The sequence below is a fragment of the Rhodamnia argentea genome, chromosome 6 (assembly GCF_020921035.1).
Source record: "Rhodamnia argentea isolate NSW1041297 chromosome 6, ASM2092103v1, whole genome shotgun sequence".
Lineage (NCBI taxonomy): Eukaryota > Viridiplantae > Streptophyta > Magnoliopsida > Myrtales > Myrtaceae > Rhodamnia > Rhodamnia argentea.
This window is the reverse complement of record NC_063155.1, coordinates 3,499,154-3,520,466: the sequence shown is the minus strand read 5'-3', so window position 1 is coordinate 3,520,466 and position 21,313 is coordinate 3,499,154. Positions and strand designations below refer to the sequence as shown.

The 21,313-nt window shown below is 43.9% G+C and overlaps 2 protein-coding genes across 2 annotated transcripts in view; one reads left to right on the top strand and one right to left on the bottom strand.

Annotated features, from left to right (window-relative positions):
- The window catches only part of LOC115744916 (glutamine synthetase leaf isozyme, chloroplastic), a 645,880-nt gene that overhangs the window by 160,018 nt on the left and 464,549 nt on the right, over positions 1-21,313 (top strand). The gene's annotated exons all lie outside the window — the stretch shown is intronic.
- On the bottom strand, positions 15,308-16,817 carry LOC115744826 (UDP-glycosyltransferase 89B2-like). Its single transcript, XM_030680208.2, has one exon. It carries the CDS (start codon positions 16,783-16,785, stop codon positions 15,346-15,348), a length of 1,440 nt encoding a protein of 479 aa, XP_030536068.2. The 5' UTR covers positions 16,786-16,817; the 3' UTR covers positions 15,308-15,345.

The window sequence follows — 21,313 nt, the reverse complement described above, 5'->3', positions numbered from 1 at the left end:
CAAGTGCAAGTTTTTGTAGTGTCCGGTCTCTTTTTTGATGTATAGTTGCACTTTTGCCAAAAGTCAATATAATTCTTACTTTCACCACACACAAAAAAAAAGACTGCAACTATAGAGCCTCTTCTTCGGGATCGCTCACCATTTCCTGCGGACCCCGGAGGCCTTGTAGTTGTAGTGAACCAGCAACCTCGTTACTCGGGAGACTCACCTCGAGCCTCCTTCGTCCACTCTTCGGCATCGAAAAATGGTGGGGACACCGGGAATAATATGGCCACCGACGCTAAGGAGGATATATCCTCCCCTCCCTCCCTTTTACTAGAGCTCGGGCCACAATTTGTGCTCTTGCGGAGGACCACAACCGGACCATCCAACCGAATGCAGCCCCTCGGAGGCTGGTTATTCCTTAGAGGGAAGACAGCCCTTATTCTAAGACAGGCCCGAAGTCTAAGAAGAAAAAGTACTAGTAACTTGTTTTCTCCTCCTTGTATATATTTTTCTTGCATTTTGGAATATTAGGGGTCTAGTTGACCCCTTTAGGCAAGCTAAAATTCAGTCCCTTGTTAGGATCAACTGGCTTTCTTGTATAGGAATTACGGAGACTAAGGTGAAGCCGTCTCTTTTTGGATCTATTTTTGGAGGTTTATTATTGGGTTGGCATTGGATTTTCCAACTATGATTATTTGTCTTGGGGTAGGATATGAATTGGTTGGGATCCTCGAGAGGTTGCTATTCTTGTTCAATTTACTTCTACTCGGTTGATTCATGTCCATCTTAGGTTTATTAACATTAGCAAGTCCTGTTATCTCTCGGTTGCCTATGGTGAGCACACTTTTGTGGCGTGAAGAGCCCTTTTGGCTGACCTTATTCGTCTTGGTGGAGGTGAGGATCCATGGATAGTGGCGGGGGACTTCAATGCCACTCGGGATCACACTGACGGGATGGGTAGCTCCAATGCTTGGATCCCGGTCTTCGATGAATTTGGAGATTACTTAGCTCGGGCGGGACTCGATGATCTCAAATATGTGGGGCATAGGTTTACGTGGACTATCTCTTTGGGGGATTCTCGCAAGCAGCACGAGATTGATCGGGTTCTTATCAATGAACACTGGACCCGTGTCTTCTCCTTTTACGAGGCAACATTCTTGGTACCCGGTATCTCGGACCACACGCCTATGGTGGTCAAGATTGTCCCTCCTCCGATGTCCAAAAGACCATTCAAGTTCTTTAACTACTGGACCTCTCATCCATCCTATAAGGATATTGTGACATAGGTTTGGAGCACTTCTATCCAGGGCACTCCTATGTATTCGGTATGTTGCAAGCTCAAGCTCCTCAAAGCTCGACTCAAACAACTAAATACAAGTTCGTTCTCCGACATCTCTAGCTTGACCGAACATACAAGGTTAACCCTCTCTTCGATTCGGTATGCCCTAGAACTTGACCCACGAACCGCAGCTTGGTTGATCGGGAGTTGGAATACCTTCGGGCATTCTCGGAACTCGGACTTCGGGAGAAATCCTTTTACAAACGGAAGTCCAGAATTCGGTGGCTTAAAGAGGGCGATCATAATACAAGATACTTCCATCACTTTGTTAACAAAAGGCACCACCGCAACCGCATCCTCCCGGTTTTAGATTCAATTGATGTGGTATTGACCGAACCGAGTCCGGTTCGGGAACATATCATGGGACATTTTCAGCAGTTGCCTAATGGGGATTCGATCTCTACTTGTCCTGGGATTTCAGATATTCGCAGCTTCATTGGTCGCACTCTGGATGATGACGAAATCATCTCCTTATCTCGGCATGTCACAGACGAGGAGATCCGACACATTTTCTTCTCCCTTGCTAGAGGTAAAGCTCCCGGCACCGATGGTTTTAATGTTGAATTCTTCAAATCCTCATGGGAAACCGTTGGTCCGTCGATAATACTAGCAATAAAAGACTTCTTTTCCACTGGTTGTCTTCTCAAAGAAACCAACACAACCATTCTTTCTCCGGTGCCCAAGAAACCCAATGCCTTGACTATTGGTGAGTTTCGGCCCATTGCTTGTTGTAACACTATCTACAAATATATAACCAAGATCATAGCTAACCGGATTGCTCGTATCTTGCCCTCCATCATTAATCCATCACAAATGACTTTTGTCTATGGGAGAAGGATTAGTGATAACATTTTGCTCGCTCAAGAATTGTTTACGGACTTTCATCATGAGCCGTATCTTCCTAAATGTGCAAGCAAGGCTAAATTCTAGAAGGCCTATGATACGGTGGATTGGTCTTTCCTTGAGATGGTGTTACAAGCATTTCGATTCTCGGCCTTTCTTGTTAGATTAATTATGGAATGTGTCTCCTCGCCACGGCTTTCCATTACCATTAACGGTGAGCTTCATGGCTTCTTTTCTAGTAGCGGAGGCATTAGATAGGGCGACCCCCTATCCCCCTACTTATTCACCTTGGTTATGGAAGTCTTCTCGGGTATCCTCCATGCCAAGACTAATCTCCCGGGCTTAAAATATTTCTGGAGATGTAAATCTTCGCGACTATTGCATTTATTCTTTGCGAATGATGTCCTCTTATTCACCGAGGCCCATATCGGATCGGTACAGCTACTTAAAGAGGGGCTGGATATCTTCTCGGGGTGGTCGGGTCTGAAACCAAACCGGAACAAGAGTGACATCTTCTTCTTAGGTGGCACTTCGGCTCTTCATGACCGGATCCGGGATTGCCTAGACTTCCAACAAGGTACTCTTCCATTTCACTACTTAGGGGTACCTGTTATTACATCTAGACTAGGTAAGTCTGATTGTAAGGCATTGGTGGACCCCATTACGGCTAGAGTAAGGTCCCGGGCCCAAAGGTTTTTATCTTACGCTGGTCGACTACAACTCATCAATTCTGTCTTACATTCGATTCATGTTTACTAGGCTAGCATGTTCACCCTCCCAAAGTCCATCTTACACGATATTGAGCTTATTCTTAGACAATTTCTTTAGAAAGGCCCTAACCTTGGGGTTGGGGGTGCCAAGGTATCATGGGCGGACATTTATGCTCCCAAAGAGGATGGGGGTTTGGGGATTTCGCAGGCTTGTGGATTACAACAAAGCCATGACCCTTAAACATATATGGACCCTATTCACCGACAAAGAGTCTTTGTGGTACAAGTGGATTCATTCGACTTTTTTGAAGAACACCAACTTACGGGTGGCCACCGGAGCCACATTCTGCTCATGGGCATAGAAGAAGATATTGGACCTCCGCCTAGATTTCTCTTCACGGTTCCAATGGAAGTTAGGGAATGGACGTACGATCGCTTTTTGGTATGATTGGTGGCATGATAAAGGCCCTCTCTACAAGCTCTTTTCTAGCGGGGATATCACGGATCCAGGATTCCTCACGATGCCACGATGTGTTCCTTCTATGACTCGGATTGGCCACTGTTGGATACGCTGGATACCATTTTGGGATGGTTGGAGCCGGTTCCTTCTTTCAACGATGATGAAACCGATATGCTCACCTGGCAAGCTCACCCGTTGGGTACTTTCTCGATGGTGTCGGCTTAGGAGTTGATTAGGATCAAAGGCCGGGCTGCTCCATGGCACTCTTTTGTATGGGACCGGGCCATTACTCCTCGTCACGCCTTTCTCATGTGGTTAGTCACTCTCAACCGCATGCCTACCCGCATTCTATTAATTCAAAACCGCAGGATTACCTACGGGACTTGTACCTTCCGCCGGAGGAGACCGGACTTTGTGGATCATCTTTTCTTTGGATGCTCGATTACGGGTAGCTTGGCCTTATTTTGGGCGATCAAATGTCATTTGGCTTGGAGGAACCGTCCGTGGCAAGACTACATCCGTTGGGCCATGAGATACATAGGTGGCCGGTACTTCTCTCACCAAATCACCGGATTCTCGCTCGGTGCACTCTGTTACCTTATATAGACCGAGAGGAATGATATCTTATTTCGAGACAAGCCCCTTTTTGTACCGGGAATGATCAAATGGTCAAAGACAAAGCCCTTTCCCTTAGAAACGTCAATGATATCCCTCGAAATGGTCGGCTACAAAGAAGTCGGGGTTTTTCTCTTGCCATCTTTGAGGTTCGTCCTTAGGTCATTTAGCGGTTTCTACTCTTCTTTGGCCATTGTATTGGCCGTGTAGATGGTAGGCTTTTTTGGACGGTGTTTTGGCTGGTTAGCGATTTTCTTGTTAGCACTTCATCGTTTGGCCGTTTGTTTGGCTTTTTGGGGTCTCCCTGTTTGTCTTCACACGTCTTTTGCGCCGCATCACCTTTAACCCCTCTAGGAAAAATTCTTGCGTCATAATTGGGTCGAGGTTTTTGTGTTTGGCTACTCTTGTTACCTAGTACTTTGAAAAGTTTATACATACTTAATTTACCAAAAAAAAAAATCTTGAGTCTTGTATATACTTTTTCCGTGCACCCGGTACTGTTCATATGAAACGCTCTCAACTTTCTCCCGTCCGTAACTATTCACGGGTCTATCCCGGTGGCCATTCCCCGACGATCCACTTGTTGGATCTGCCTGAATTTTGGATCCTTGAGTCGCCCCACCTTTTATTCTAGCCGCACCGTTGGGATCTTTGAATGGAGTAGTCTTGTGGCTTGTATGACAAATCTGAGCTAGGATTTCCATGGCTAGTCCGTCTGCAAAGTCTAGGAACATGGGAGTTGCTCCCCTGCGGTAGCCCTCTGCCACGGCAAGGGCTCAATAACAAGGAAGTGCTGCAAGCTTAGGGTTCCATGAAACTCTTATCGAGAAGTCTGCTGCGGCAGCAAAAGGGAAATTGGCAATTATTGCATATAGAAATGGGAATTCGGTGGCTGAAGTTGGGATTTCGAAGGTCTCTCAACCTAGAAGGCACGGGAGAAGGCGTAGCAAGGCTCCCTCCAAACCGCCTCAACCCGCTCGAACTTCCGGAGCAACAGAACACCAAACTCAGCGGACTCGGTGATCCTAGTCTGCCGTGGCCCGTTCGGCCACTAAGGGGTATGAGCTTACTTACATCTCTCCGTCCATTACTAATAATGAAATTGCGATCGATATCTCGAAGGAGATACTTACGGCGATCGACCCGAGATGGAGAGAGCACCTCGTGGGGTACTACATTGGGAAAAAGCTCCCCTTTAAGCTCACTGAATCAATCACGAAATAGCTATGGGGGAATCACTTGACGGAAGTCATAGCTAATGACGAAGGGTTTTACTTCTTCCGTTTACCGGATAAAGAGTTTTGTCGTAAGATTGTTGATAATGGTCCTTTAACCATCGCAAGAGTGCATTTCATTCTTCGGCAATGGCAGCCCTTCATGGATTTAAAGCATGATCAACACGATACCCCGCCGGTTTGGGTTCGATTGAGGAACATTCCCTATGACTTGTGGTCGGCTCCTAGAATCGGTGTTTTTGCTAGTGTGATTGGCAAGCCACTACATGTGGATTCTCAAACGAAGAGTATGAAAAGGATATCCTATACTCGATTACGTGTAGAAATTAAGGCCGATCGGCCCTCGTGTAAATGCATTCGGGTACGACTAAATGGTGATGTTCGCAAAGTGACAGTAGACTATGAATGGATGCCTTCATCTTGTGCTAGTTGTAGCACTTTTGGCCACTCTTATCCCCCCGGCACTACAGATCCGACTATCCCACCAAATGCACCGCTTGTTAATGCGGACTTGGTTGCTCCACCAACGGCTGCGCCTATCAATGAGGACCCGGCTATCCCACTTGTTGCCTTACTTTCTCAACCCGAGCCCCTCAACCTAAAGAGAGGTGGGAGGAAGTCCACCACAAGAAGGGCCGAAAACCTACTATAATTTCGAGTCTCAAGGAATCGAATGTTACCGATTCTTCGGTTACTTTGCCACCAACGTAACCTGATGTCCCCGATGCTCTTATGCAGCCCAATGTGGGCTATAAACAAGGACATGCAATAGCCAATAGTGTTAACCCCAAGACCCAAGAAGTGGCAAGATCCAATATACCTTCGGCGAATATCCAGCGAGCGACGGTGCTCTCCTTCGAATCAGAGGATGAAGCGGAGGTGAAGGCCAACGGCATAGATAGCGAGGAGGAGGACGACCTCCCACAGGCCGCCGCAATTATCCGCAAAGGTGATACAAATGCTGTCGGGACGAAGACACCCTTAGTGAAATAATCGGTTGCGATCAACCCCGAGTGGTGGATACTTCACCCGAATTCAGCTCGAAGAATAGCCCCAATACTAGTAAAGGGGCCAAACCGAACAAGAAGAAGAAGAAGAAGTGGGGTGGCCGTAAGAGACGGTAACTTCTTTCCCTCCTTTGTACATAATGTTTATAGAAGTATGGAATATTATGGGTCTTGATAACCCCTTAAAACAAGCTAAGATATGGATTTTGATTCGTGCTAACAACTTATGTTGTATTAGTATTCTCGAGACTAAGATTCCAAAGTCCCTCTTTTTGAACATCTCTTCTAGCTTAGTGCCAAACCGAAGATGGGTTGCTAATTATGATCACTCCCATAAAGGGAGAATTTGGGTTGGTTGAAACCCGATGCGGGCGAATGTTGCTGTGTCTTCATCTTCATCTCAAGCAATTCTCGCGCATATTCGCTTCTTGGCTATCAATAAGTCCCGTGGTCTTTCGATTATATATACAGAGCATACTTTTGTGTCTAAGCGATGCCTTTGGAATGATCTTGTCGAAACTAGCTTGATTTTGGCTGCGTCTCCTTGGATTGTAGCTGGAGGTTTCAATGATATAAGGGATCCTTCTGATAGTACGGAAAGCTCAACCCGGTGGCTGCATGCTTTTGATCGATTCGAAGAATGCTTGACCCGAAATGGACTTGATGATCTTTGGTATGTAGGCCATAAATTGATGTGGTTCACTTCTTTGGGGGACACAAGTAAACAATGGAAGATTGATAGAGTCCTAGTCAACATTCAATGGAGCAATGATTTCTCGTACTCTGAAGCCTTCTTTTTGGCCCTGGAGGTATCTGATCATATGCCCATGATAATCAAGATTATCATCTTCGGAATGTCCAGAAGGCCTTTTAAGTTTTTTAATTTCCGGCTCTCTCATCTGTCTTTTATGCAAGTGGTTTCTCGGGTTTGGGATAGGCGGGTGGTTAGGACTCCTATGTTCATTCTATGTACTAAACTCAAGCGTCCGAAGAGTCGGCTCAAGCATCTCAACAAGGAGTCCTCTGATACATCTGCTCGTACTTCCGATTCTAGACGTGCTTTGACGGCTGTCCCGGATGCCCGGGTGATGGACCCTTACAACCAAATGCTGGCTGATCGGGAGCGTGATCTTCTCCGATCCTTCTCTGTCCTTCGACTCCAGTAGGAAGCCTTCTATAAATAGAAATCTTGTGCCCTATGGTTAAAAGAAGGCGATCTAAACACAAAATATTTTCAGCATACGATTAACCAAAAGCATCTTCGGAACGGAATCATGTCGGTTGCATATAATAATGGTTTCCTTGTCACCGACCCACCCGTTGTTCAGCAACTTATTATCTCACGGTTTGAAAATCTGCTGACCCAGGTGCGCTGCATGCTCAGCCTTCGGTTCATGAGCTATGCTCTGTCATTGGGCATATTCTTGATGAAGACCAGGTACGCTTCCTAGCTCGACCTGTTTCTAATTACGAGATACGTAACACCTTGTTTTCCCCAGCACCTGGCAAGGCACCTGGTCAAGATGGTTATAATGTGGAGTTCTTCAAGAGCACTTGGGAGACTGTTGGTTCCAATGTTCTCTTGGTCATTAAGGACTTTTTTGAAACTGGTAGCTTGCTTCGTGAGGTGAATACTACCATTTTATGCTTAGTCCCTAAAATTCCCAATGCGATTGCCGTGAATGACTTTAGACCGATTGCTTGTTATAATACTATCTACAAATGTATAACCAAGATCATGGCTAATCGTTTAGCTTCTGTGCCGCCGACACCGGTTAATCCCCCTCAAAATGCATTTGTCAATGGATGGTAGATTAGCGATAATATCCTCCTTGCCCAAGAGTTATTTAGCAGGTTCCATCATGAACCGTACCTACCAAAATGTGTTATAAATGTGGACTTTTGCAAGGCCTACGACATGGTGGATTAGGATTTCATGGAAATGGTATTGCAAGCCTTTGGATTCCCTGAAGCATTTGCTAAGCTCATCATGGTCTGCATTCGGACCCCCAAATTCTTGGTGGCTATTAATGGGGAATTACATGGTTTCTTTTTTGTTGGGAGGGGTATTCATCAAGGAGACCCTATGTTGTCTTATCTGTTCACTCTCGTCATGGAAATTTTCACAGGCACCCTTAATTTGCGGACTCGGCAGCGGGGTTTTAAATACCTTTGGAGGTGCAAGCCGACCAACTCACACACCTCTTCTTTGCTGATGATGTGTTACTCTTTGCGGAGGCGAACTTAGCAACGGCTGCATTGTTGAAGGGCGACCTTGATAGATTCTCTGCATAGGCGGGTCTTATGCCGAATCTGTCCAAAAGTTAAATTTTCTTTCTGGGGGGCTCAACGGAGCTGCAAGGAACAATCCTCAATATCTTTGGCTTCCACGAAGGTACACTGCCATTTCGGTACTTAGGTGACCCTATTATTGCCTCGGGGTCGACAAAAGTGTATTGCGATTCCCTGGTGAACTTGATAACGGCTAGAGCTCGATCTTGGACTCAACGTTTTCTATCATTCGTCGGTCGGCTTCAACTCATCAGGTCAGTCCTACATGCCATTCATGTTTCTTGGGTTGTTGTGTTTATACTACCTAAGGCAGTATTGTCCCGAATTGAACAAATCCTAAGGCAATTCCTTTGGAAGGGAACGGGACTTGGTGTTGGGGGTGCAAAAGTATCGTGGGATGACGTATGCCTTCCCAAAGATGAGGGGGGGTCTCGGGATAAAGAGACTTGTAGACCGCAATAGGGTGGAGATGATTAAGCATATCCGGCTTTTATTCATCGACAAGGAATCTTTATGGTGCGAATGGGTTCATTCCGCATTCCTAAAGAACAAGAAATTTTTTATAGCTACTAAGCCAATGTTTTACTCGTGAGCGTGGAAAAAGATACTCGACCTTCGTGTGGATTTTATGCACTTTTTAGATGGCAATTGGGTAGCGGATGTAATGTGTCTTTTTTGTTTGATTCTTGGCATCCACGTGGGCCGCTTAACAAAGTTTTCTCTAATATGGACATCTATCGATTAGGGATTCCTCGGAAAGCCACGGTTGCCAATGTATTTACCTCTTCGAATCGGCAATCACAGATTGTAGCCACCATTGAGACGTAGCCTGAGCAGCTCCCATCCCTTGATGAGCGTCGTTATGATTGCTTTACTTGGCTTAGCCACTCATCTAGTGATTTTTCCATTGCCTCGGCTTGGAATATCATGAGGCCGAGAGGATAAGTGGTACCGTGGCACGCCTTCATTTGGAATTGTACTCTTGCCCCAACAAGCCTTAATTTGGAATCGTACTCTTGCCCCTCGGCATTCCTTCCATTTATGGTTGGCCATGCACAACCGATTGCCCACCCAAGTGCTACTGCTCTGTTATAATCGAATTTCGGATGTTGCATGTGTCTTTTGTCGATGCAGACCGGATAGTGTTGATCATCTATATTTTGGCTACCACCACACCACGACCCTTGCTTCCTTTTAGGCGGCCAAGTTCAATCTTGCGTGGTCTAACATGCCTTGGTGAGACAACCTGCATTGGGCCATGCAGCATATCGGTGGCCTTAGCTTCCACCAACGGGTAGCCTGCTTCTCCTTTGGACCCCTTTGCCACATCATATGGAGGGTAAGAAACCAGATATTGTTACGTAACCGGATTCTCTATTTGCCTGCTATTAAAACGCATCTTGAGAAGGTTGTGAAGGATAAAGCGCTGACTTTCAAGCATGTTGAAAACACCCCTCGCAACGGGAGGATGCAAACCGACTGGGCTATTAATCCGACTATTTTTTTGTTGATATGAGGGTCGTCCCATCTGCCTTTTCTGGTTTGTACTTTGGCCAAGTTGTTTTGGCAGTTTTCTCCTTTCCTTAGGGACTCTGGTCCCTCTTTTGGATCCAGGACACTCTGGCACTCTCAATGACACTCACTAGTGTCATCACGAGTGTAGGACCTCTTTTTTTGTAGTGTTAGGTTTCCTTTACTCTTGCATTGTTGCGCCTTGGTTAAAGTTAATATATCTCTTATCTTTACCCAAAAAAAAAAATCCTGAGTCTTGTATTACTTTTTCCTCACGCATGCATTGTTCTCCCAGGTCTCTCTCACCTTCCCCCCGACCGACATTGTTCACAGTTTCGACTTTCAATGGTTCCCGACGATTGCCACGTCGGATCCTCCCCCTCCCTCTTTTCCTTGGTCCTCTTTCCTACGGCACCGCTGCACTTGTAATGACATTCCTGGTGTCATTACGAGGGCAAGGCCTCCCTTTGTGTTGTCGAAAGTTGTTTTGTAATCCGCATTTTGGTGAAGTTAATACATATCTTATTTTACCAAAAAAAAATCCCCGAGTCGTGTATATACGTCGGAGCTAAATCATTATATGGAAGTTTATGGCGCGCGAGACGGTGTATATATATTTGGTAGCATCATAATTCACTGCAGCTGATTTGCAAATCTTAAGCCTAAGTCTGAATATAGGCATGTGAATGGCTTAGGTTTTCTGAGCCAGATTGAATTATTTCTGCAAAATTAGCAAAATCAAGGGACAAATTCACAAGACTAGGGCAATGATCAGAGAGTAAGGCAAGTGATAGTAACCCCACATCCAAGTGGACAAATTGACAACATTTGCATAGCATCAACTTGAAGGATGTCCACCGCCCCCAAAAGTCTTAACGCCTACGTACAAGCACAAGGATTTGGAGACTTTCATGAACAGGAGCAACAATTTCCTGGTAACAAGAGACTCATGTAGATTAGTAACTCCAGTTTCAATGAAGTACATTTTCATTATAAAAAAAAAAATGCATAACAAATTATCTGAAGAGAAGAAGTGTCTTCATAATCAACAAATTATTCCAACACATCAAAATCTTCCCCCTCGTCATGAATTATATTGCGACCATGCATTATTAATGCCTTCGGGACTACTCAATTTATTCATCCCAGGAAGTTCACAAGAACTTGATGACCCCTTTAGTAACTGTAGTTTTTGCAGACAAACGACCATGGATGGCTAAAACAGAAGCCTAAAAAAGCATAACAAAATAATCTAAGATCGTTTTACATCCGAAGAAGCCTAGCACAACAAGGATGGATGGCTGGAAAAAAAAATCAATAGAAACCCAAATGAACCAACTCAAATAGCACACATAGAAACACATTGATGTTGGAAAATGCAGCTGTTGCGAAAACAAATATCTCTAACCATAAAAAAGGAAACACAGTATCAAGCTGGAAATCTCGCCGAACATGAAAATTTTCTCCTTTTCGGCGATATTTCCTCAAACAAAAAAGCGACACACCTAGTTGAAGATAAATACCAAGACTATTAACATGAATAAATCAATTCACTGTTTTCCAGACTAGATCAGCTGCGAGGCGAAACAATGCAGTAGATCCGGAGAGAGCTGAAACTTCAAAACCTAGTGCCGTCCTAGACAAACATACCAACCCAAAAGATTAGAATTAACAAAATCATAGCCATCCTAGATAACAAACTGACTCACAGTATATCCAAAATGCACTCTTGTGGTAAGAGAAGGCGAGCGCACCAAAAATGCCTAAGTAAAATTGAGCATTAGAGGAGCAACAAGCGTTGAGCGAGTGAAGGAGCAAAGACAAGGCGAGCTCACAGCCGAGTGCAAGCGAGCGACGAATCGAGAGCGAGCGATGGAGCAGAGATGGAGCGAGTGCCGAAGCGAGACCTGGAGTCGAAAGTGAGCATCGGAGGAGAAAGCGATGGAGCCAAGAGCGATCGTCGAAGGAGAGAGAGACACATATGTTGAAGGAGCACCGAGTGAGAGCGAGAGCGAGCGTGCGCTAGAGCAAAGGGAGAATGAGTACTGGCGCAGAGAGTGCAAAGCGAGCAGATCAGAGAGCAAGAAGACAAAGACCCAAAATTTTAAAAGTGAGGGAGGGAGAGAGGAGAATCACGTCTTCGTTCTTGAGAAGAGCAAAAAGAGGAGAGAGAAAAAGCAGGCTAAATCTAGGGTAGTTAGGGTCTACATGGTAACACTTCAGAAAAAGTGTTTTTGTTCCCAAAGTGTTTCCAAAACACTTTAGGAACATAAACGCGTATAGTAAAAAATTGTTTGAAAAGTATTCCAATAACACTTTTGATAAACAAAAACACTTTTGGTGCAAAAATGAAAAACAAAAAGAACTTGTTTCTAGATTTTGGAACACTTTTTAGAAACAACTCGAGGGCGAGCTTGTGCAAGCCACCACCGCCCACCATCGTCGGCGAGGAGTTGAAGCGGCCGCCGCCGCCCGTCCCAGGTCGCCGGCCTCCGCCCCTGCTGACCGTCGCTGCCCGCCACCGCCCGCCACTAGCTACCGGTTGCAGATCCTTCCTTTTAGTGAAAAAAGTGTTTTTTTCTGTACTTATCAAACGCATTTTTGTTCTTGAAAATCGTAGTTGGAAACAAAAACACAAAAAAATATTTTTGTTTCAAATATATTCCCAGAAATAGAAACGTTATCATACATAGCCTTAATGTACACAAGTCTGGTAAAAGGAGGGTTTTTTCAATTGAAAAAGGGAAAATTAATATTTTTGTGCAAAAAAGCCGGTGGGGACCACTGGCTCACATGGCTCTACATGGCGCTACGTGATTGGCCGAGGCGCACGGTGACGTTTTGACCCCGACCTACCTAATATTTTCTCGAACCTTGCAGAATCACTTTGACCTCCATTCAGTGTCAAAAGCAATTCAGGGACCCGAACACATAAAAGCTTCATATTTATATACGGAGGAGAAAATTGTGTAATTCTTTTGTTTATTGAATAAAAGTACCTATTTATTGACTTTATAAAACGAATATCTGAAGCAGCTAGATATTATGGTATTGATTTATATTCGATTTGGAATATACACAATCAAGAGAGGCATATGTATAATTCCGAGAGATCCGTCTCTAACATATTACAACGATAAAAATCAAGAAAGTCTAGTCGGGGAAAACTATGAAGGACGTATTCAACGGTAGAATTTAATTCAAAGTAGTTGTAGGTCGTCATGTTGAGTTATTCAAAACCTAACTCCAATTTAGACTACCGTTTTAATAATCGAATATGTAGAAACAGGACTATCAATCTCTTGCCGATATGCATATTATACATTAGATCACATTCTTTAATGCTGCAAAATATCTCAATCTTTATTTCTCATCATCGCGGAACTTATATATAAGTGGCCGTCGTCACATTGACATATTGAAAATCTAACTCCAATTTAAGCTGCCCCGTTTTAATACTCGGATAGATATGTATAAACAAAACCATCTCTCTTGCCTAAACATAAGGAGTGAGCAAAAAGAATCGATTGGACCGGATCGAGCCAGCTAGTTTGGTCCGGTTCCCGGTTCGAAGTGTGAAATCGCCCATTTGAACGGAACCGACTTGTTTTTTTAAAAATTCTAACGTCATTTCTTAAAAATCTTTAAAGAAACCATTTATACTCTTGATTATTGCGATCGATTCCACTGGACCGCTTGGTAACCGAATCCGATTACAGGCACCTCGGGTCCGGTTCCTAGTTCCGGGGTGCAACCAGACTGAACTAGGACCAATGACACCTACTATATATGTAGTGTACGTTAGATCACGTTCCTTAAAGCTGAAAAATGTCTCAACCTTCCTTTCTTACCATCGGCCCATTTACTTAGTCAAAATCTGACTCCAATTTAAGCAACCGCTTTAATACTCGAGGTGTAGAAACAAAATCGTCACTCTCTTGCCCATATACATATTATAGATAAGATCACATCCCTTAATGCTGCAAAATGTCTCAACCTTCCTTTCTCGCCGTTGTCGAACTTCTCCTCACTTAGCTCTGGCTCTCCTAGCAATCCGATTGCTCGTGGCGTCGGGTTAGTGTCTCTCGGCGCCCTCGCCAATTACTTATTTATGGACATGTTCGCAACGCGTAATTATACAATTTTTTTTTTTTTTTGAGTTTTTGCAGGGACATCAAGCGCGGATGGAATTGGAAGCATGCCTCCTGAGGAAACTCTCTTGAGCCCTACCCCTTAGTATGCAACAATTTGTATTGAGTTCAAGGACTGCACGGTGCACTGCCGACAATTTGTATTAATGGAATGTGCGAGGGTCGATACACTTGATAGATTATTAGATGCAACGAGGTTTCTCGAGTAACAATGGTCAAGATGTATGCAACAATCGATTTATCTAAGGTTATGGAGCCAAAAAAGAGTGAATTTACTCATAGCGTGATTTCATATTCGATATTTCTCATTGCTCCTAAGAGCGGCATTTCGAGAATCCATGTCGGTGAAATCGGATTTACGAACTACAGTCGTTCGGATCGAATTGAAATCCAAAAAGGGGGGAAGAGCATTTCTAGCGAATAGCCTCATTCACCCTTAATTTCCTGACTGATGAGAAAGTGAGGGGTTGAATCGCTCGAACTGATGGCGGATAAGACATTTGGCCTTTTTTCGTGGGCTGTGGAACGAGAATTTGAGGCGAGTTGTCGAAATATACCATATCAAATTGGTCGCACTTTAGTTACAACATCAGGTCCCACATCAAATTTTTATTATTCATTTGGGCCCCTCTACACCCCGTTTTCATACACACCCAAGACGACGACTACAATTGATTGGCTTAACCAAAGTTCATCATGGTGAAAATTTCGTCATTGCTTCTTAATTGGGCAACAACTTTTTTTATGATTGATGGTAAATTGGTATTTAAATTCCAATTTACCTTATTCTTTTAGTAATAAGGAAATTAGATAGACAATCTTTGCATGGAAAATTGATGTGCACCTTCAGTAACTCTATCGAATAAGCAGTCCTCCCACTAATAAAAGAAAAGTCTCTTTCCTTTGCCTCCTTGGCCTCTTGGATAAGTATTAAATATTCACTTTTATAGAAAATGAAAAAGAGAAAAATAAGCATGGAAAAAAGTAAAATAACAAAAGGGAGTTGCTACGTGTGATAATAATATTATTATTTCCGACCCTACGATTTTTTAATTAATGAGTACTTTATATAAAACATGCGATGATGATGTGTAGATTTACGGTTAAAAATAACCGATGATCTTATTAGGCTGTCATGAAAGCATTTCTTGCAATAAAACTATAAGGGTAGCAGCAAATTGGACAAGCCATCAACACTATCCATCAATCCCGGCGTCACTTCTTCCACGTTGAAGCTCCATTAGACTCTTCACGAATCCATCCAAATCCTTGTCCGAGCTTCCTCCGTTGACCGCGTCTGCTGCCGCCCCGCTCAGCTTCTTGATCCGGCTTCTCTCCGGCCTCGTCTCGTCAAGCGACTGGGTCAACGCCCGGGCCAGCTCGGCGGGGTCAGGCACAGCGTCGCCTGGGGCGTCGCAAGCCCTGATCGCGGCGCCCAGTTCGTCCACCAGCAGCTTCGCGCCCGCGTACTGGTCCGCGCCCATCGGCCACGTCAGCATCGCCACCCCGGCGCTGATCGCCTCGAGCACCGAGTTCCAGCCGCAGTGGGTCAGGAACCCGCCCACGGAGCGGTGCCTCAGTATCATCACCTGCGGGGCCCACCCCCTGATCACCAGCCCCCGCCCCGCCGTGCGGCTTTCGAACCCGTCTGGCAAGAGCCCGTGGCCACCCAGCACCCGTCCGTCCGCGGTCTCCCTCACGCACCACAGGAAGTGGACCCGGCTCAGCTCCAGCGCGGTTGCCAGCGCCGCCATCTGGTCGTTCGCCAGCGTGGTGCGGCTCCCGAAGCATACGTACACCACGGAGCGCTCCTCTCTGCCGTCAAGCCACTTCAGCACCTCCTCGACCGGGACCGAGCTGGACCCGCCCCGGCTAGTCAGGCTCACCGCGTCATCCATAGGAGGCAGGAGCGGGCCCACGGCCCACACCCGGCCTGGCCCGAACTTCCCCTTCATGTGGTCGACATAGACTCTCTCCAACTCCATGAACGTGTTGAAGACAACGCCCCAGCTCCCCGCGTTTGCCAGCCAGCACTCCCTAAGAAACTCCATGTCGGCGTCTCCTTCCCTGTACTTCCTGAATAGGTGTGAAATCTGCCACCACGGGTACGTGGGCGAGTTCGGCACGTCGCCGAATGTCACCAGCGAGTTCTCATCGTCGCTGCCGTTCTCGGGTAGGTTCTGCCAGAGCGAGAACTCGATGGACACCGAGAAGGCGGCGGAGGGCGAAAACACGACGTGGGGAACGCCGAGCTCTGAGGCCAGGTGTCGGGTCCACCCGAGAAAGAAGTCGGACAAAATGGCGACCGGCGGTGAGGGGTGGGACCTGAACCACTCAAGGACCGCCGGGTAGTGGTGGTAGCGCATGGAGAGGATCTTGACAATGAGGCCGTTTTCGGAGAGAGAGGGAGTGTCAGGGGCCGGGATGACCAGGGGTTGGAAGAGCGAGGGATGGTCGGAGAGGAGTGGGAGGAGGAGGTGGTAGTTGAAAGGGGTGACGAGGGCAGTCACTCGGACGCCGCGGCAGAGGAGGCGGTCGGTGAGGTCGAGGAGAGGGATGATGTGGCCGGAGCCGCCAAAGGGATAAACGAGCAGGTGCGGGGAAGCGGGGACTGCGGCGGGCATGTTGGTTGGCATGAACGAATCTTGGAAACCAATGCTGTGATGGAATGAAGTGAGAGGCCAAGGAGAGGAGAATCAAGACTTAGATTTATACGGAGGGTCCAAATGCTGCAGAGAAATACCATTCGGGTGGTGGACGGTGGGACTGCAGTCGTATGATTCTTGAACAGTGTGGACGGGGAGGGGCTTTCATTAGACTGACTTTCCAGGAGGAGAAAGGAATCCTTTCTCTTTCGATTTATTTACATATGTAGGAGTTTCTTTCTCTGCATGGTGAGTTCAGATTTGGGTGGTGCGTCACCCCTGACGTCGGATGTTTTGGTGTTTCTTTGCTGTGATTTAAAGTTCCAAACGCCGGGAACCTAGGCCCCGGCCTCTGTTAGCAGGGGCCGGTGCACCAGGGAGCCCGGCAAAGGCATCGAGTTCTCGGGCTCGATTTTGGTGGATCCAAGCCAGTGCTCGTGGTCGTGCCCGATAGTCCGGAGTTCGGGCTTGAGACCACTGCGCCCGTGGTTATCAAAAGAAAAGCAAAGTGATTTTCCTTACCAAAAGACAGAAGGTATTTTCCGGTTCTTTTTCAATTGTTAGCTAAACATCGAAAAATATTAACATCTTCCCGAAAAATAACTTCGTGAAGAATATTTTAAAAAAGTACTATATTTTTTGCGAAACAAATGGAGTTTGTGGCGTTTTCATTGCATAATAGACCCGCATGGACGCCAAACAACTAATCTATTTTTGGAAATTTTATTTTCTTCGGAAACGTCCGGTTAAATTGGAACGCTTAATTATTCTATTTTGAATGCTTGGACTCAGTTAGATACCTTGTTCTCTTTTGAGCAGGTTAACATCTATGCCCGGAGAAATTAAAACAACTTATGAATGTGCAAGATTCAACAACGTAACGGTACTTCGGATTGGACGACACATCTACTAAATTGACAACTATTTGAACACACTATGTTTTGTTCCCTTGCCATGTAAATGTTTGTGCGTCTTGATCAGTTACTACATATTGATCAACACGCGGAGGAGCTGAAATATACGTGAAGATCTAGTTAGACCTTTATGGAGTGTAGCTGGACCTGTCAAAATGGACATGAACGTCAAATTCTTAACTCATGTTTGATGGGCTGAGTGGTTATTATATTCGATAAATAGTTCATAAATTTATCTTAAAATGGTAAAATTCGAAATAATATGGATATTAAGTAGGTCCACGACTTACTTAGATCCAACTCAATTCAATGGCTCTCTTCACTCACATGTTGCTCTCACCTCGGTTTGGCTATGAGTTTCCTTATATTATGTTACATATGCATGTTTTTTAGCAAAATGGTCGGATTTGGTTTGTGATAGGTAGAGTATAGGTCACTAGACTTGTATTATATGAAAATGAGTCAAAACAGATTAGACAAATCAATTTAAGTCGGATCATTTTCGATACGATCTATCCGTTTGATGGGTCTAAGTGTAGTTTAACTCGTGATTGTTTGAACTCGTGGCTGTTGATAGTCCGGCACGTGTGATAGAGGCAAATATCTCTACTTGTGTGGGAGGGAATTTGCCGGGAGAGTCGGGTGAACAAAGGCTGTGACCCCTTTTTTTGGGGGGGTCAGAATAAAGGTTATAACTAGCCCAGCCTTCTATGTTTGCAACCGGCCGAAAAGGTAGAAGAAGCCGGCCTAGAAATCAACAATGTCCAGCGTCCGTCCGTGCAGACCCACAGACAAAACTCAGCTCTTCCTTCCTTGTTGTAACACAGCTATTTACTAAATGCTTTCTTCCTTGTGCTTTTGTTATCCCTTGGTCAGTGCTATGGGGTGAGCCGGATCGAAAATAGTCCGATCCAAATTGACTCATTTAGCTCCTTTTAACTCATTTTTAATATAATACAAATCTAATGACCTATACTCGACCCGATCCATATTATTAAAACACTTTCATAACTAATCTAATATAAAAAAATTTGTTTCTTATACATTTTAATATATATATTCCTAAAACATTGTGGACAATTTTTATTTTTGGTTAATACCATAGAAAACTCCAAACTGATACGACCATGACAAATTTACCTCAAACTATTTTTTTAGCCATAAAAAATTGTAAACCGGTACACTTGTGACAATTTTATCCCAAATTAATACATTTGTGACAAATTTACTCTCCGTTAATTTTCTTTAAATTTAACCGTTAAAGTGCTAAGTTATACGTGGCAATTGATGGGTATACCAACTTGAGATTTTTACTTCCTATTTGTCATATGTGTATCGGTTTGAAATTTTTTGTGGTATTAACCCAATTTAACAGAGGGTAAATTTGTTACATGTATACTAGTTTAGGATTTTTAGTGGTTAAAAAAAATAATTTGAAATAAATTTGTCACATTTGTACCATTTTTAAATTTTTCGTGATCAAAAAAATAGTTTGGAATAAATTTGCTACGGGTATACTAGTTTGGGGTTTTTCCCTTTCATTTTTTGCTTCTAAGATGCGAGGGCTTCGTGGTAATACCGAGGCCGAGACGCCAAGTCCAGTAATATCGAGGATGAGCCCCAAGTCCTCGGCACCCATTCCTAGATTCATCGAGGGCTAAATTTCATAATTTTTTTAAAAAATTTAAAAAAAAAATTTTTTTATTTATTTTATTTTATTTTATTTTCTCTTCCTTCTACCTCCTTCCTCCATTAGTTGCCGGGGCCTCGGCATCAGTCGGTAGCCTAGTAACCCGATACAAACGCAACCAATCTCGGCGAGTTTGAGCTCGACCGATCTAGGCAAGCATGAGCTCGCCCGAGGCTTGCGAACTCGAGGCTCGCAGGTGATCATCGTTGGCCAATTGCAACAAAGGTAGGTGGAAAAAGAAAAATTTAATAAAATAAATAAAATTAATGAAATAATAAATTATTAAAAATTCAAATTTTTAAAAATACTAAGAAAACCTAGCTATAATCCACAGATAGTTATCTTCTTCTTCTTTTTTCGGTCGAATCTATAGATAGTTATCTTAGCTAACACATTTATGACCCGTTTAAAACCCATTAAATTTCTAAGTAACTCATTTAGACCCACTTAAGTTTGTTTTTAAAATTTAAGTCATCCATTTATGACCCACCATTAGTAAATATGAGTAAAATGTTTGTTTTAGACCCATTTTGCCACATCTATGATTTATGACCACATTCTTACACACTAGCACATTACATTTCCAAAATCTAACAATAACATGTCCGATTCAACTCAAAAAATAGACCAAATTGACCTAGATCGAACCGGCTTGTATCGGCGGGTTTAAGATCGATTCTAGAGGAAAAATCATCCAAAAAATTATAAATTTATTACATTTTTGTTAATTTAGTCATAAACCTTCTCAATTTTGCCAATTGAGCCTATTTGATAAATTTTGATCGAAAATCAGTAACGTGTACAACGGCTGTCCTACGTGGCACAACCGGTACTGATGTTGATGATATTAATAATATTTTAATATTTTCAATTTTCAATTTTTTTGAATTTTTATTGCTTATTTTCCTTTTCCTTTTTTTCTTTGCTTTTTTGTGCTTTTTTTCTAGGCCGGCATGACCGCGAAGGCCCTTGCCGGATCTAGGAGAGCGAGGGCCGCCTTGCCCGACAACGGATGGGGTCACAAAGGTCCTCGACCGTGGTTGGCGAGGTTGCAATAGCCTCCCTCATCGGCCTAGAAAAAAACACAGAAAAAATGAAGCAAAAAGGAAAGTAAAAATAAAAAAATCCAAAAAAGTCTTAAAATTTTAAAATATTATAAAAAAATTATCCACTTCAGGTCCAACTATGCCACATAAAAAGAGGCGTCGGCAATTTTCAGCCAAAATTGGTCGGACAAACATAATTGGAAAAATGTGAAAAAATTTGGGACTTAATTAGCACAATTTAAAGATTTAAAACTCAATTGGTAAAAGTGCAATAGGTTTAGGACTTTTTGAATAATTTTCCGATTCCATAGAGAATTGATTCAATTATGATTCCATTAACGTAAGGCCGGTTCATTTCCAAATGCAAAACCGAGAACCGCTAGCTCTACTCGCGAACCGGTTTTGAAGCATCTTAAAGAAAAAATTTGCACCCATCAAGAGTCGAGCCATGATTTCTAATTAGACCTGTCAAAATGGGTTCAAAACTCATTTAATAACCAGCAAGCATTTAAATGGATCATGACAAACTTAGCAGGCCAAATTAATAGGTCTACAAAAATAAGATACCAAAATAAGTGGGTTATAAATGGGTCCGGTATGAACCCATATATAACACATTTAAGATAACCCATTTACGAGACCCTTTCTTTTACTTTTCGCTTTGATTTTTTCCTTCTTTTTTTTTTCTTTTTTTTACTTTTCTTTTTACTTTTTCTTTTTTTCTTTCTTTTTTCTTATGCGTGTAGGCTAACTCTCGCCGACCACGGACAGGGTCGTGCTGCCAGCCGCTGCCGCCCTATTGCTAATCGCTTGCCGATTTATTGCGTAATCTCATTGATCTATGATCTACAACTCCGAACCTTTAAACC